Genomic DNA, 11852 nt, shown 5'->3' on the forward strand with positions numbered 1-11852 from the left:
CTTTGGATTATTAGCATTTGAAATTCCCAAATTAATCAGATTAAGGATTGCTAAAACGTTACTGATTTGTGACCAAACCAATTTCAAAAATGTGACTATTTTGTGACTAAACCAATTAAAAAAATGTAACCATTTCGAAACTAATCCAAATTACAAAAGCTTCAATCTTAGTGGCATAATAGTTACTAAAAACGAACTCCTTAGCGACTACAAAACCAGAGTCTTAACTTAGTCGCAATAATAAAGGACTAATTTGCGACTCAACTGCTACTACACTAAAACAGATTTCGCAACCCTTTTGGGACTAATAAGTCGTCCTTAATCCGTCGCTAAACCCAGACTCTACGGTTAATCCCAAAACAGTCGTAAACATAGGACTGTTATACATAGTCACAAAATTGTCTCTAAGTAGACTTCGTTGCGGTTTAGTCGGACATGTACAACTACTAATTCTAGTCACTGATTCGTCGCTAATATACGACCCTATAACATAGTCCGTAATCCGTCGCAAATAAGCGACCTTGTTGCGACCAACATATTTTGCGACCGTTTTTTTGCGACCATCAAAAAGAGTCGCAAAATAGTCGCACCACCCTTATTTGCGACTAATAAGCGACTATAGTAGGAGTGGCAAATTGCCTGTTTTCTTGTAGTGGTACCAACTGGTGACTGTATTTCCCGGATTGTGTTCGCTGCTGCTCTAGCTTGAACCACTCTATGAAATGTCTTGTTATTCTTATCTTCGACCTGCAACCAATGTAATTTGGACTTCTGCTTCAAATATCTCTCTTCAAGGTTTTCCAGAGAACTCCACCATGCATAAGCCTCTGATCCAGCCACCATGGCGGCGTCAGATGGCGTGACAAAATTAGCTTCCTGCGCCTGACATAGAAGGACATACGCCTCTTTTGTTCTCACAACCAAATGATGAAGCTTCCCCTTGGCCAGAGATCGTATATGCGGTTTAAGTGCCTTAAGTTTTTTCGTGAACCGAAATAGAGAAGAGGTAGACATATGAATAGGTTCCGTTTCAGTCCAGAAATCTGTGACTAATGGTTTAAACTCCGCCATACCAACCAGTGCATTAACGAACTTAAATGGCTTACGTTTGATCACCCGAGTCGTCTCCTGAGCACTTAGATGTATTCTACCGCGTAAATGATCTGAGCAGCCACCCACCTCAAAAACATTATAAGAGTGGGGATAAGCGTCTTGCCACGCCTCATTCACCAGAACACGATACAGCTTTTTAGAGATTAAATCATCTTCACGCTTATTACACCATGTAAAGAGAGGACCATGTGAAGCTAAATCCGACAGAGAGCAATAATTGACAACCGAGTGAAAATCTCTCATTCCAACATCAACTCCTAGATTATCCTCTCGGCGAGAATGTTCCTCCGCATCCAAAATCTCATTAAAGTCACCGAAAAGTAGCCATGGCTTGTCTTTCATAATCGGAGAATCCTGATGAGAACGCAAATCTTCCCACAAAGCTCTCCTTTCCTCCACCGTATTCAGACCATAAACAAAAGAGCAAAAAAAACTCTGTGTCCTGATCCTCTAACTTCACCGAACATGTGATGAGGTGTCCACTCTTGAAGATTGGACTAAGCCGCACATTGTCTCTCCAAACCACCCATATAGGCCCCCTAGCACTATGTTCATAATTTGTCCAAACTGACCAACCTTTAAACAACTTTGGTCCCAACCATTGAGCCTTAAAACTGACCAACCCTTAAAACTGACCATACTCGTTTTAATCAACTCCTCCAAATAATCCTCAGCTACATATCTACAATAGTAGTCTCTTCATTATGCACCATCACTATTCCTTCTGCGACCCAGTAATTGAACAATGTGTCTGTTTGTATCTCATAATCTTCCAGGAAACGGGCAAGGTAAAGAAAGCACTGCTTCAAATGACAAGGTAAATCTTCATAACTCAAAAGATAACACATTGAATACCAAACTACCAATGCCGCCATTTTCACCAATCTCTCCTACAATATGAGATCCAATATTGTTGTGTACCTCTCCACCCGGAAGCAGTACGTTTTGTAGCTAACAACCCTCCAAGAGTTTTCAAAGCTAATGGTAATCCTCCACAATGTTTGAGCATTTGTTGAATCTCTTCCAATAAATCATCAACCTGAATCTCTTCCAACATTTTCTACATATAAGCTCCCAAGCTGCTCTGCTCCAAATGTCATCAAGGACAATCAAACATTTCTCGGTTTCAAGTAGCTTAAACAGCTCATCTTGGAGTCCAGACACCGTCATCTCCAAAATCCTCTGTTCCTCATTTTTCGGCCTAACGCTCTATAACATCACCCGCCACACATGCTTTTGTCTACACTCCTGTGAAACAAACACCAAAGCGAATCCACTGAAATGACGCTGTACCGTCTCATGATGAAAAATTTGTCTAGCTAGAGTGGTTTTCCCAGCACCGCCCATCCCGCATATCAAAACCACTTGAACACCATCCTCTTCTACAATATGACTCACTAGTTGATGTATAAACTTATCAAATGAAATATTTATAAACTTAGTGAGATTAATATGAATTATTTTATGTATCCCAATAAAAAAAACTAATGATCTATTTCCAATAGAAAAGGTTTATATTTCTTTTGTTTATATATTATATTTTCATTTTTAAGTATTTTAATATTTAAAAGTAATAAAAATTTAACTTAATGATATAGCTAGTTGTGATTGGATGTTTAAAATCATATGTGGATTTCTGTTGTTTCCTTAATTATTTGTATTTTTAATAATGATTTTAATATCAAAATTTAATAATACTCTTACATATTAATTAGATAGCTAATAATAATTGGAGTTTGACAAAAAAAAAAGAGCTAATAATAATTGTAAATTTAAGATCATTACAAATAGATGTGAGTAAACTCAAAAAATAGACTATAAAAAATTAGTGAGACTAATAATGCTTGATTATTTTTATGTATTCTAGTTTACACTTATCTTATATCCATATGTTATTTTTTTCTTTATTTTATTTTTATAAATACCTTAATACTGTATACAACTATATTATTTACATATGCTGGTTTTTTTCCTTTTCATAAATATTTTAATGTAAAAAATTATGAAGATTTAGAAAATAATATCTAATCTCATTAGTTGTTTCAAATCTCATGTGGGCAACCTTAGAGCACTTTCATCGCAAAACCCATAAAGAGTTTCTAAAAAAAAAAAGAATTGATATTTTAACTATATAAATATATTTTAATTGTTTTTTAATAAATGAATCATTAGTGAAATGAAAACTGCCAATTTATGTTGACAACCATCTCTCCCTTTCTCTCCATTTTCTTTTTCAACCTCACATTAATTAATTAAAATAAAATTCCTCGATTAGTTGCCCAAACTGGTACATAACTCTACCTCTACATAACTCTACCTCTCTTTTTAAAGGTGCATAAAAAAAAAGTTGAAGGGTTCAAGCATATTCTAACTCATTTACCTTTTTTCTTTGTTAGTGAATGCAAACCGTGTAGAATCGATCTACATAAATTTATATGGTCATATTGTGTTTCACTTTCATGTATGGATTTCGAGTGTCAAGGTCAAGTTTGTAACTAGGCACCATTCGAAATGTGATCCGTTTTCTGTTTTACTAAACTTGAAACATTTTTTATTTATCTATATTAACATTTTCACAGCAACTTTTATGAAAGAAAGCTTCAAATTCAGAACTATTTACAATCTTATGCCATTATCATTAATATATATATATTTTTTAAAACATCAATAAAGGTTAAATAATCAATCGTATGTCCCACTATAATCGCATATCAATTTTCCAGTTAATTATGTTAACAAATTCGAAATCTTATCATCTAAGAATAAAGTCGCATAAACTTCTTCCCCGCTAAACTGACATATTAATTTTCCAGTCAATTATCTTACCAAACTTTGAAATATAATTATCTCTAAAACTATCTTTCTATACCCGAAAAAATATATATTGGAACAGCTTTCTTTAACTTCCTTCCACTCCATTCCTAATTTTCTGCAAAATTAGCAAATCGGAATCATCAATCAATCATATACAATCTTCATCATCACATTTAAATAGGCAAACATGATAAATATTGAACGTAAAAAACTCAATTCTACCAAACCAAAATCAAACCTTCCAAAACAACTAAGATCGCATATATTCTCAAAATTCGATACGCAATCATAATAAATCCCAATGGCAAGCTATATAAATAGTGCCTCACCAACAAACATCGACAGCCAAAAATATAAAGAAAAATAAATATATTACAGATGATGAAGCGAACGATTCTCTGTTTTTCTTTTGCCGAATAGTTTTGAGACCTGCGCGGGAAGGACATGATGAGTTTAGTTTTTTTTTGGATAATCAAGAAAGTAGGATAGTTAATGTAGCTATAAAACAATATTTCAACGTTTTCGTTAATGTATATGGTTCTTTTACATACATAAAATGATTGAAGATCATTGCAAGTCTGTGATTTATTCGGATCAGAACTTTAAAGATATATTGTAAATAAGAGACTTCAGATCAGTTGCAGGACAAGATCAAGCAAAGTCAGACGGTCTATCTCCAACTCAGTTCTTTGAAGCTGCGTTTCTTTCTTCTTTACTTAATATCCGGATCCTACTAATCTACCAGTTTCTAATAGTTACTTTGATTTTACCTTGGCAAGCTGTAGGGATTGTTGTAACGCCACATTTGCTCAGAAGAGCCTGTACTTTAGACGGGTATACCCCTAAAACGGGGAGGTAAGACTTGGATCTGCAGATGCATTCTCTCTTTATGTGTCTACCTCTCTCTTGACTAATACCATGGAAAAAGAAATAACCAATTTAAATAAAAAACCCAAAAATATATTACAGAAATTTCTATTTGTGAATAAAACCCAAAACATAAATGATAACATTTTCAACCATTATAGGATTATAACTTAATTGATATATAACTTAATTGATACATTATAGGATTTTAGAATTCTGACATGCTGAAAATTATATCACCAACCATATACATTTAATTATATAAATATTTAACTCTACTAATCTAGAGACACCTCAATTTTGTATTCCATACTCACATTTACATGCACAAAAAGTTTTTAAAAAAAAAGTGATTGGAATTTGAATTTAAACAAATTAGAAAATATGAAATAAAATTTAAAATAAAAAAAACAAATTAGAAAATTATTGTTTCATGCATAACATAACAAATGTTATGATCAAAGAACATGTGGAGTAATTTGGACCTACAAATGTATTTAAATTAAGAATGGGCTTTTACTCTAGATGGATTGGGCTCAAACATTATTACCCGATCCATGAGAAAATAATGAATATATCTGACCTTAAAATACGATCAAAGAAACTTAAATAATACATCTACGTGTATGGAAAAAAAAAAAAAAGAATCATTAGCAATCATTCGATTTGATTTGGCTTACAATATAATTTGTCATCAAAACAACAACAATGGACCATTTTATCACTTCTCCTACAAGCAACTCTACACTATTTTAACTTAACACATTATTGAATTAAACGTTAATATTTATATTGTCTCTTATTGGTTAGGAAGTGGATAAGACAAAGAAGTCTAATCTAAATTAAATTATTATTAATACCACAATTAAATTAAGACCAAAAATATATTAAATTTAAGTGATAGTGATTACTCTTTTTTTTTTTTTTTTTTTTTTTTTTTTTTTTTTTTTTTTTAATTCTTCTTCGTCTTTTACAATATGTATTAACACTCGTCTCTCTCTCTTCTACACATTGTTCTTCACGATCCTCACTGTAATCTTCTTCTTCTTCTTCTCCTGAGAGCTCTCGCTTCTATGGCGGTCAAATGTTTCTCTCTCTATCTGATTCTAGCGGTGGTTGCAATCGGCGGCGTTAACTCCGACTACATAGAGTACAACACAAAACCGAGAATCGTACCTGAAAAAATCAATGTTCACTTAGTTCCTCACTCACACGACGACGTTGGTTGGCTTAAGACCGTTGATCAGTACTACGTCGGTTCTAATAACTCCATTAGGGTAACTTTATTCACATCTCTCGCACTCTCTTTCGATGGTTTCTGCGAATTTTTTTTTTTTTTTTTTTAGGGATTTGATTTTGTTTTTGAATTTGATTTTTGAAACAGGGAGCTTGTGTACAGAACGTGTTGGATTCTGTAATCGCTTCGTTGCTTGATGATGAAAATAGAAAGTTTATTTATGTTGAGATTGTAAGATTCAGTTAGAGATATACCAAATCCGGAGATTCTTATTTTGTTTTTGATTATTGTCTTTGCTTGATGTGATTAGTTATGGTTGAATACTGTGTAGGCGTTTTTTGAAAGATGGTGGAGGCAACAAAGCAAAGCTAAAAAAGTTAAAGTCAAGAAGCTTGTTGACTCTGGTCAACTAGAGTTCATGTTAGTTTGATTTTGATTTTACTTTTTTTGGATGTATGTATCTGTTGTTTTTGTTGTGTTGACGTGTTTTTTTTTATATATAGAAACGGTGGAATGTGTATGCATGATGAGGCGACTCCACATTATATTGACATGATTGATCAGACTACATTAGGCCATCAGTTTATTAAATCTGAGTTTGGTCAGGTTCCTAGAGTTGGTTGGCAGATTGATCCCTTTGGACATTCTGCAGTGCAAGCTTACTTACTTGGAGCTGAGGTATATTACATTGTTTGGTTTCGTTAGCTTCAGTATGGGAATGATTAGCCTATTTATCAGCTCTAAGTTAATTCTGATTGGAAAACCCCTTTGGTGTCTTCTACAGTTTGGCTTTGACTCGCTGTTTTTCGCTAGAATTGACTACCAAGATCGTGCAAAGAGATTGAAAGAGAAAACACTTGAGGTTATTTGGCAAGGTTCTAAGTCCCTTGGCTCATCTTCACAGGTTAAAACCAATAAATTGCTCTGCTCACAGTCTTGTTCTGTTGTTTCCATTGTTTAGCTGGACTTGTGTCATTGCTGTTTGATGTTACTTGTAGATATTCACCGGTGTATTCCCAAGACATTACGACCCTCCTGATGGTTTCACATTTGAAATAAATGATGTATCAGCGCCAGTCCAGGTAAAAGCAGTTGAACATGCTGTGCTGTATTTGAACTTAGCTTGAACGTGCACTGATGAAGAATGTTGAATATAGGATGATCCTCTCCTTTTTGACTACAATGTTCAAGAGCGAGTCAACGACTTTGTAGCTGCAGCCCTTGCACAGGTAAGATCATACTGTTTTTTTCTTGAAATCAACAACAATAAAAGAAACTTCACTATGATATATTGTAGAATTCAACTAAGATTTCTCTTTTCAAGGTCAATGTAACCAGGACAAACCATATCATGTGGTTAATGGGAACTGACTTCCGTTACCAGTATGCATATTCATGGTTCAGACAGATGGACAAGTTTATACATTATGTTAACAAGGTAAAACTGATAACTTTTATACTAGCAAATTCATATCAATAGGATTTTACTATTGTCAATGTAAAAGATACCAATCTTTATTCCCTTGTCGTCTGCACAATCCAGGATGGGCGTCTCAATGTTCTTTATTCAACACCATCTATTTACACCGATGCAAAATATGCAGCAAACGAATCCTGGCCCCTAAAGACTGATGATTTCTTCCCGTGAGTTTGATAGCTCGAGTTTTACTTTCTACAAATGCAAATACGTGTTGATTAAATAAATAATATATGCACTTGTGCCAGGTATGCGGACAAACCTAATGCATACTGGACAGGGTACTTTACGAGCAGGCCAGCCTTTAAGAAATACGTGAGGGATTTAAGTGGTTACTATCTGGTATGGCCTGATAATTTTTCTAACATTCATAGATTTGTAGTGTCATTTTGCTTCATTCTTACATGGTCGTTTATGTTTTCAAACAGGCAGCTCGACAATTGGAATTCTTGAGAGGTAGGAATAGTTCAGGACCAACAACTGATATGCTAGCCGATGCTTTGGCAATTGCTCAACACCATGATGCAGTTAGTGGTACACAAAGACAACACGTGGCTGCAGATTATGCTCTTAGACTCTCAATGGGTTACCTTCAGGTGTTTCTTTAGTTACGCATCTCATGTGTTGTTCATGCAATTTTTATTTCTCTTGTTGGTGCAGCAGTTTAAGAATTTCTCTTTGATCATTACTAGGCGGAGAAGTTGGTTGCCTCTTCCCTTTCCTTTTTATCAGCAGCAAAATCAAGTACTGAAGGGAAGAATCCTGGCACAAAATTTCAGCAGGTATTGTGCTTGTTTAAGATATTTCTAGGATTCCTATAATCTATGGCCGTGTACGTTGAGATCAACTTTGAGTGGTAACTATTTTCGCTTCCACAAAAGATGCTGTAAAGTTTTAGTAAGCTTCTTTGTCATTTTCATGAGCACTTTAATGGCTCAATTTCCAAAGACGTATAGTGTTCTAAGATTCTTATGTTTTGCATCATATTGGCAGTGTCCTCTGCTTAATATCAGTTACTGTCCTCCATCTGAAGCTCGTCTGCCCAGCGGGAAAAGTCTGGTAAATCTGTCAGACATGCTGACTTTTATTGTATGAAGTTTTGGATCTCTCGGTTAGTTGTTCTATCTTCTTTTCACACTACTCTCTCCTTGTAGGTGGTTGTTGTTTACAACTCTCTTGGATGGAAACGAGAGGAAGTTGTCCGAGTTCCTGTAAGTATATATATTTTTTCCCTTGTTTTAGTTATTTATTATCCAATACTATCTGCCATTCTTCCCAGCATTTACGAAATGTACATGATAATTTCTTTTAGGTGTCATCTGAAAATGTTATCGTGAAAGATGCATCTGGGAAAGAAGTCGTGTCTCAGCTTCTACCTCTTTCAGACATTACATTGAGAATAAGAAATGAGTATGTCAAAGCGTATCTAGGAAGATCACCAAGGAATACTGCAAAACATGTGCTTGCATTTACAGCTTCAGTACCACCTCTTGGGTTCAGCTCGTATGTCATCTCAGACACTGGACGAACATGTATGTTTCAGAATGTGAATTATAGGATCTTGAATACAAGTTCTTGTGTTCTGGCTCGACTAGTCACCATAACAATTGGTTCTCACTGATATCAACAGACGTTTTGTATTTACTTGCATCTCTGTTTTCTAATTTGATTTTAGCGCGTGGACCATCTGCGTCAGATGTTACTTCTGGAAGCATGAATCAAAATGTAGAAGTTGGCCAAGGAAATCTAAAGTTATTCTATTCAGAAGAGGGACTGAAAATGACTCGTTATTTAAGTACAAGAAATCAGGTGTGCCTTTTTTCTTAATCATAACTTCCCTATTTTCCCATTCGAGTATGTTAAAATCATCTGATGTTGATTTGTGGTTAATTTTAAGGTTACTGCAGAACAATCATATGCTTATTACATTGGAAGCAATGGAACTGACAAGGATCCACAGGTAGCTCAGTTCTTTATGAGATACAACTTTATCTATATCTCCTTGTCGTGTTTTAAACCGTTCTCTTCTCATATATTTATAAGGCTTCTGGAGCTTACGTTTTTCGACCAGATGGTGTGCTTCCAATTAAATCCGAAGGAGAGGTAATGCATATACGCTGCATCTAGAACCTTATTTCCTGACCATATGTGAAAATACAAAAGAAAACTAATTGTCTTGCCTGACTCAGGCTCAATTGACTGTTGTTCGGGGGCCTTTGTTTGATGAAGTGCACCAGGATTTTAACTCTTGGATATCACAGGTCATTTTCTCTTGCAAATATTTATTGTTCTAGACTATTTTACTTACAATACAGAAACTATAACTCTTGATTCATCTTGTGATGAGTCTGTTAATTTGCAGATTACCAGAGTGTACAAGGGAAAAAACCATGCTGAAGTTGAGTTCACTGTGAGTGGATCTCTCTTTATCTTCACATGTCTTCGTTTTGAACTGATGAAGACAATTTCAGTCTTATTATTCACTGCTTTCTAGGTTGGGCCTATACCAGCTGATGATGGTATTAGCAAGGAGGTTATCACTAAACTGACAACCACCATGAAGACAAATGGAACATTTTACACAGACTCTAATGGACGTGACTTTATCAAACGGGTATAGATGCAAACTTCATGTGTGCAGTAGTTTTTTATTTTGTAATAACTGTATTGTTTTTGTTTTTTTTGTAACATACTTTGTTATATTTTCTCGCAGATTCGGGACTTCAGAACAGATTGGGACTTGCAAGTGTACCAACCGGTTTCTGGAAACTATTATCCTGTAAGGCATCAAATCCATCTGAGATTCCTTCTCCTGATATACTAAGGTCTTGTACTTGACTGAGCCGCATTATCTACCTTTTCCATAACGTATTATTTTCCAGATAAATCTCGGGATATACATGCAAGATAAAACCTCAGAGCTATCGGTGTTGGTGGATCGTGCTGTAGGAGGGTCCAGCTTAGAGAACGGCCAGATCGAGTTGATGCTTCATCGGTCTGTCAACTAACTTTCTCTATATAATCAAGAAAAGCATATATTGTTTTGCTTGTGTTTCACCTCTTTTTGTTTCATTCGTGTAGGAGAATGCAGCATGATGATATAAGAGGTGTTGGCGAGATTCTTAATGAAACAGTCTGTCTCCCTGAAGGATGCAAAGGATTAACAGTAAGCTTAAGTTTTCATATCATTTTTAGCCGTCCAAGTTGCAACGTATCAGCTTTTAAGGGAACATGTAAGAGAGCTTGTTTCCATGGTGGTACTTAGTCGTTTTTTAGCCTAACAAAGAGTTTGGGTAACTTTGAGTTGTTTTGCAGATACGAGGGAAGTTTTATGTACAGATAGATAAACCTGGAGATGGTGCAAAATGGCGTCGAACATTTGGTCAAGAAATTTATTCACCACTGCTTCTAGCATTCACAGAACAGGTTGCTCTTGAAAACGAAACATTTACCTCTCTCCTCTTTTAGGTAGTGAAGTGAGATTAAGTATTTATTTTTTTGTAGGAAGGAGATAGTTGGATTAATTCACATCAGACGACTTTCTCAGCATTTGAACCGTCATACTCATTACCAAAAAACGTCGCATTACTCACGCTCCAGGTTAGTTGGATTGTGTACTGTATATATGTCAAAGACGTTTTTATTATTTGAGCACACTATGATTAATTTTGACATTTCCAGGAGTTGGAAAATGGGAAAGTTCTTTTAAGGCTTGCTCACTTATTCGAGGTTCTTACTTGTCCTCTCTCTATATGTTTCCACCATTAATTTGTTATGGCTATGTGCTTTTTGGTTGTGGAAATGTAGTTTAACACAATGCCGATTAAGATATCAACTGATTAGAGATATTGACAAACTTGGAATACTTAGAAAACCCAAATCTTACAGTTCCAGGGAACCAAAACAATTTATTGTATAGAGTTAGTTCTTAACACAAATATATAGAGTTAGTTATTGTATAGGTGTATTTTTTTTACCTAAAATCAAACTGTTTTCAACTTTTCGTGCTTATATTCCAAAAATGCTGACTATGCGGTTAATCCTTGTGCTATGTCATTTTCTGACGACGATTATGTTTGGGTTTTCTGAAAAATCCCATATGTGAAATAAGATGAGACCTGAAGTAATATAGAAGGGGACTTGGTCTGGCCCCCAATTACTATTTGGTTTTAAATTGAAAACCCACTAACTTTTGACAGTTTTGCTTTTCTGGAAAATTCTGGGTCACTAAGCAGCGGTTAAAATCTGAAAGTGATATTTATATTCTGTCTCTTCTCTTAATGGTTTCATGACTTTCATTGAAGTTGAGTCCTTTTGAGTTACTGTCGTGTTAACCTTGTGAAG

At 35.0% G+C, this 11852-nt stretch overlaps 1 protein-coding gene and 1 long non-coding RNA gene across 2 annotated transcripts; one reads left to right on the top strand and one right to left on the bottom strand.

Moving 5' to 3' along the window:
* Window positions 1-4487: 4487 nt before the first annotated feature.
* On the bottom strand, window positions 4488-4809 carry LOC147945425 (uncharacterized). Its single transcript, XR_015596339.1, has 2 exons — window positions 4698-4809; window positions 4488-4622 (listed from the first exon to the last, which is right to left on the bottom strand). It is a non-coding gene; the product is annotated as an uncharacterized LOC147945425 (long non-coding RNA).
* An 869-nt stretch (window positions 4810-5678) lies between these two features.
* Window positions 5679-11416, top strand: LOC104779886 (alpha-mannosidase At3g26720). Its single transcript, XM_010504309.3, is given in 28 exon segments — window positions 5679-6071; window positions 6179-6262; window positions 6363-6451; window positions 6535-6709; window positions 6816-6935; window positions 7030-7113; window positions 7189-7260; window positions 7356-7469; window positions 7575-7675; window positions 7757-7850; window positions 7937-8104; window positions 8201-8290; window positions 8502-8567; window positions 8663-8719; window positions 8821-9040; window positions 9184-9317; window positions 9406-9468; window positions 9552-9611; window positions 9698-9769; window positions 9871-9918; window positions 10003-10122; window positions 10222-10287; window positions 10391-10503; window positions 10590-10674; window positions 10824-10934; window positions 11013-11108; window positions 11190-11252; window positions 11255-11416. Coding segments are annotated over 28 exon segments (2835 nt in total). The 5' UTR covers window positions 5679-5867; the 3' UTR covers window positions 11321-11416.
* The last annotated feature ends 436 nt before the right edge of the window (window positions 11417-11852 follow it).

This window comes from Camelina sativa, chromosome 4 (assembly GCF_030686135.1).
Source record: "Camelina sativa cultivar CO46 ecotype springtype chromosome 4, ASM3068613v1".
NCBI classification, from domain to species: Eukaryota; Viridiplantae; Streptophyta; class Magnoliopsida; order Brassicales; family Brassicaceae; genus Camelina; species Camelina sativa.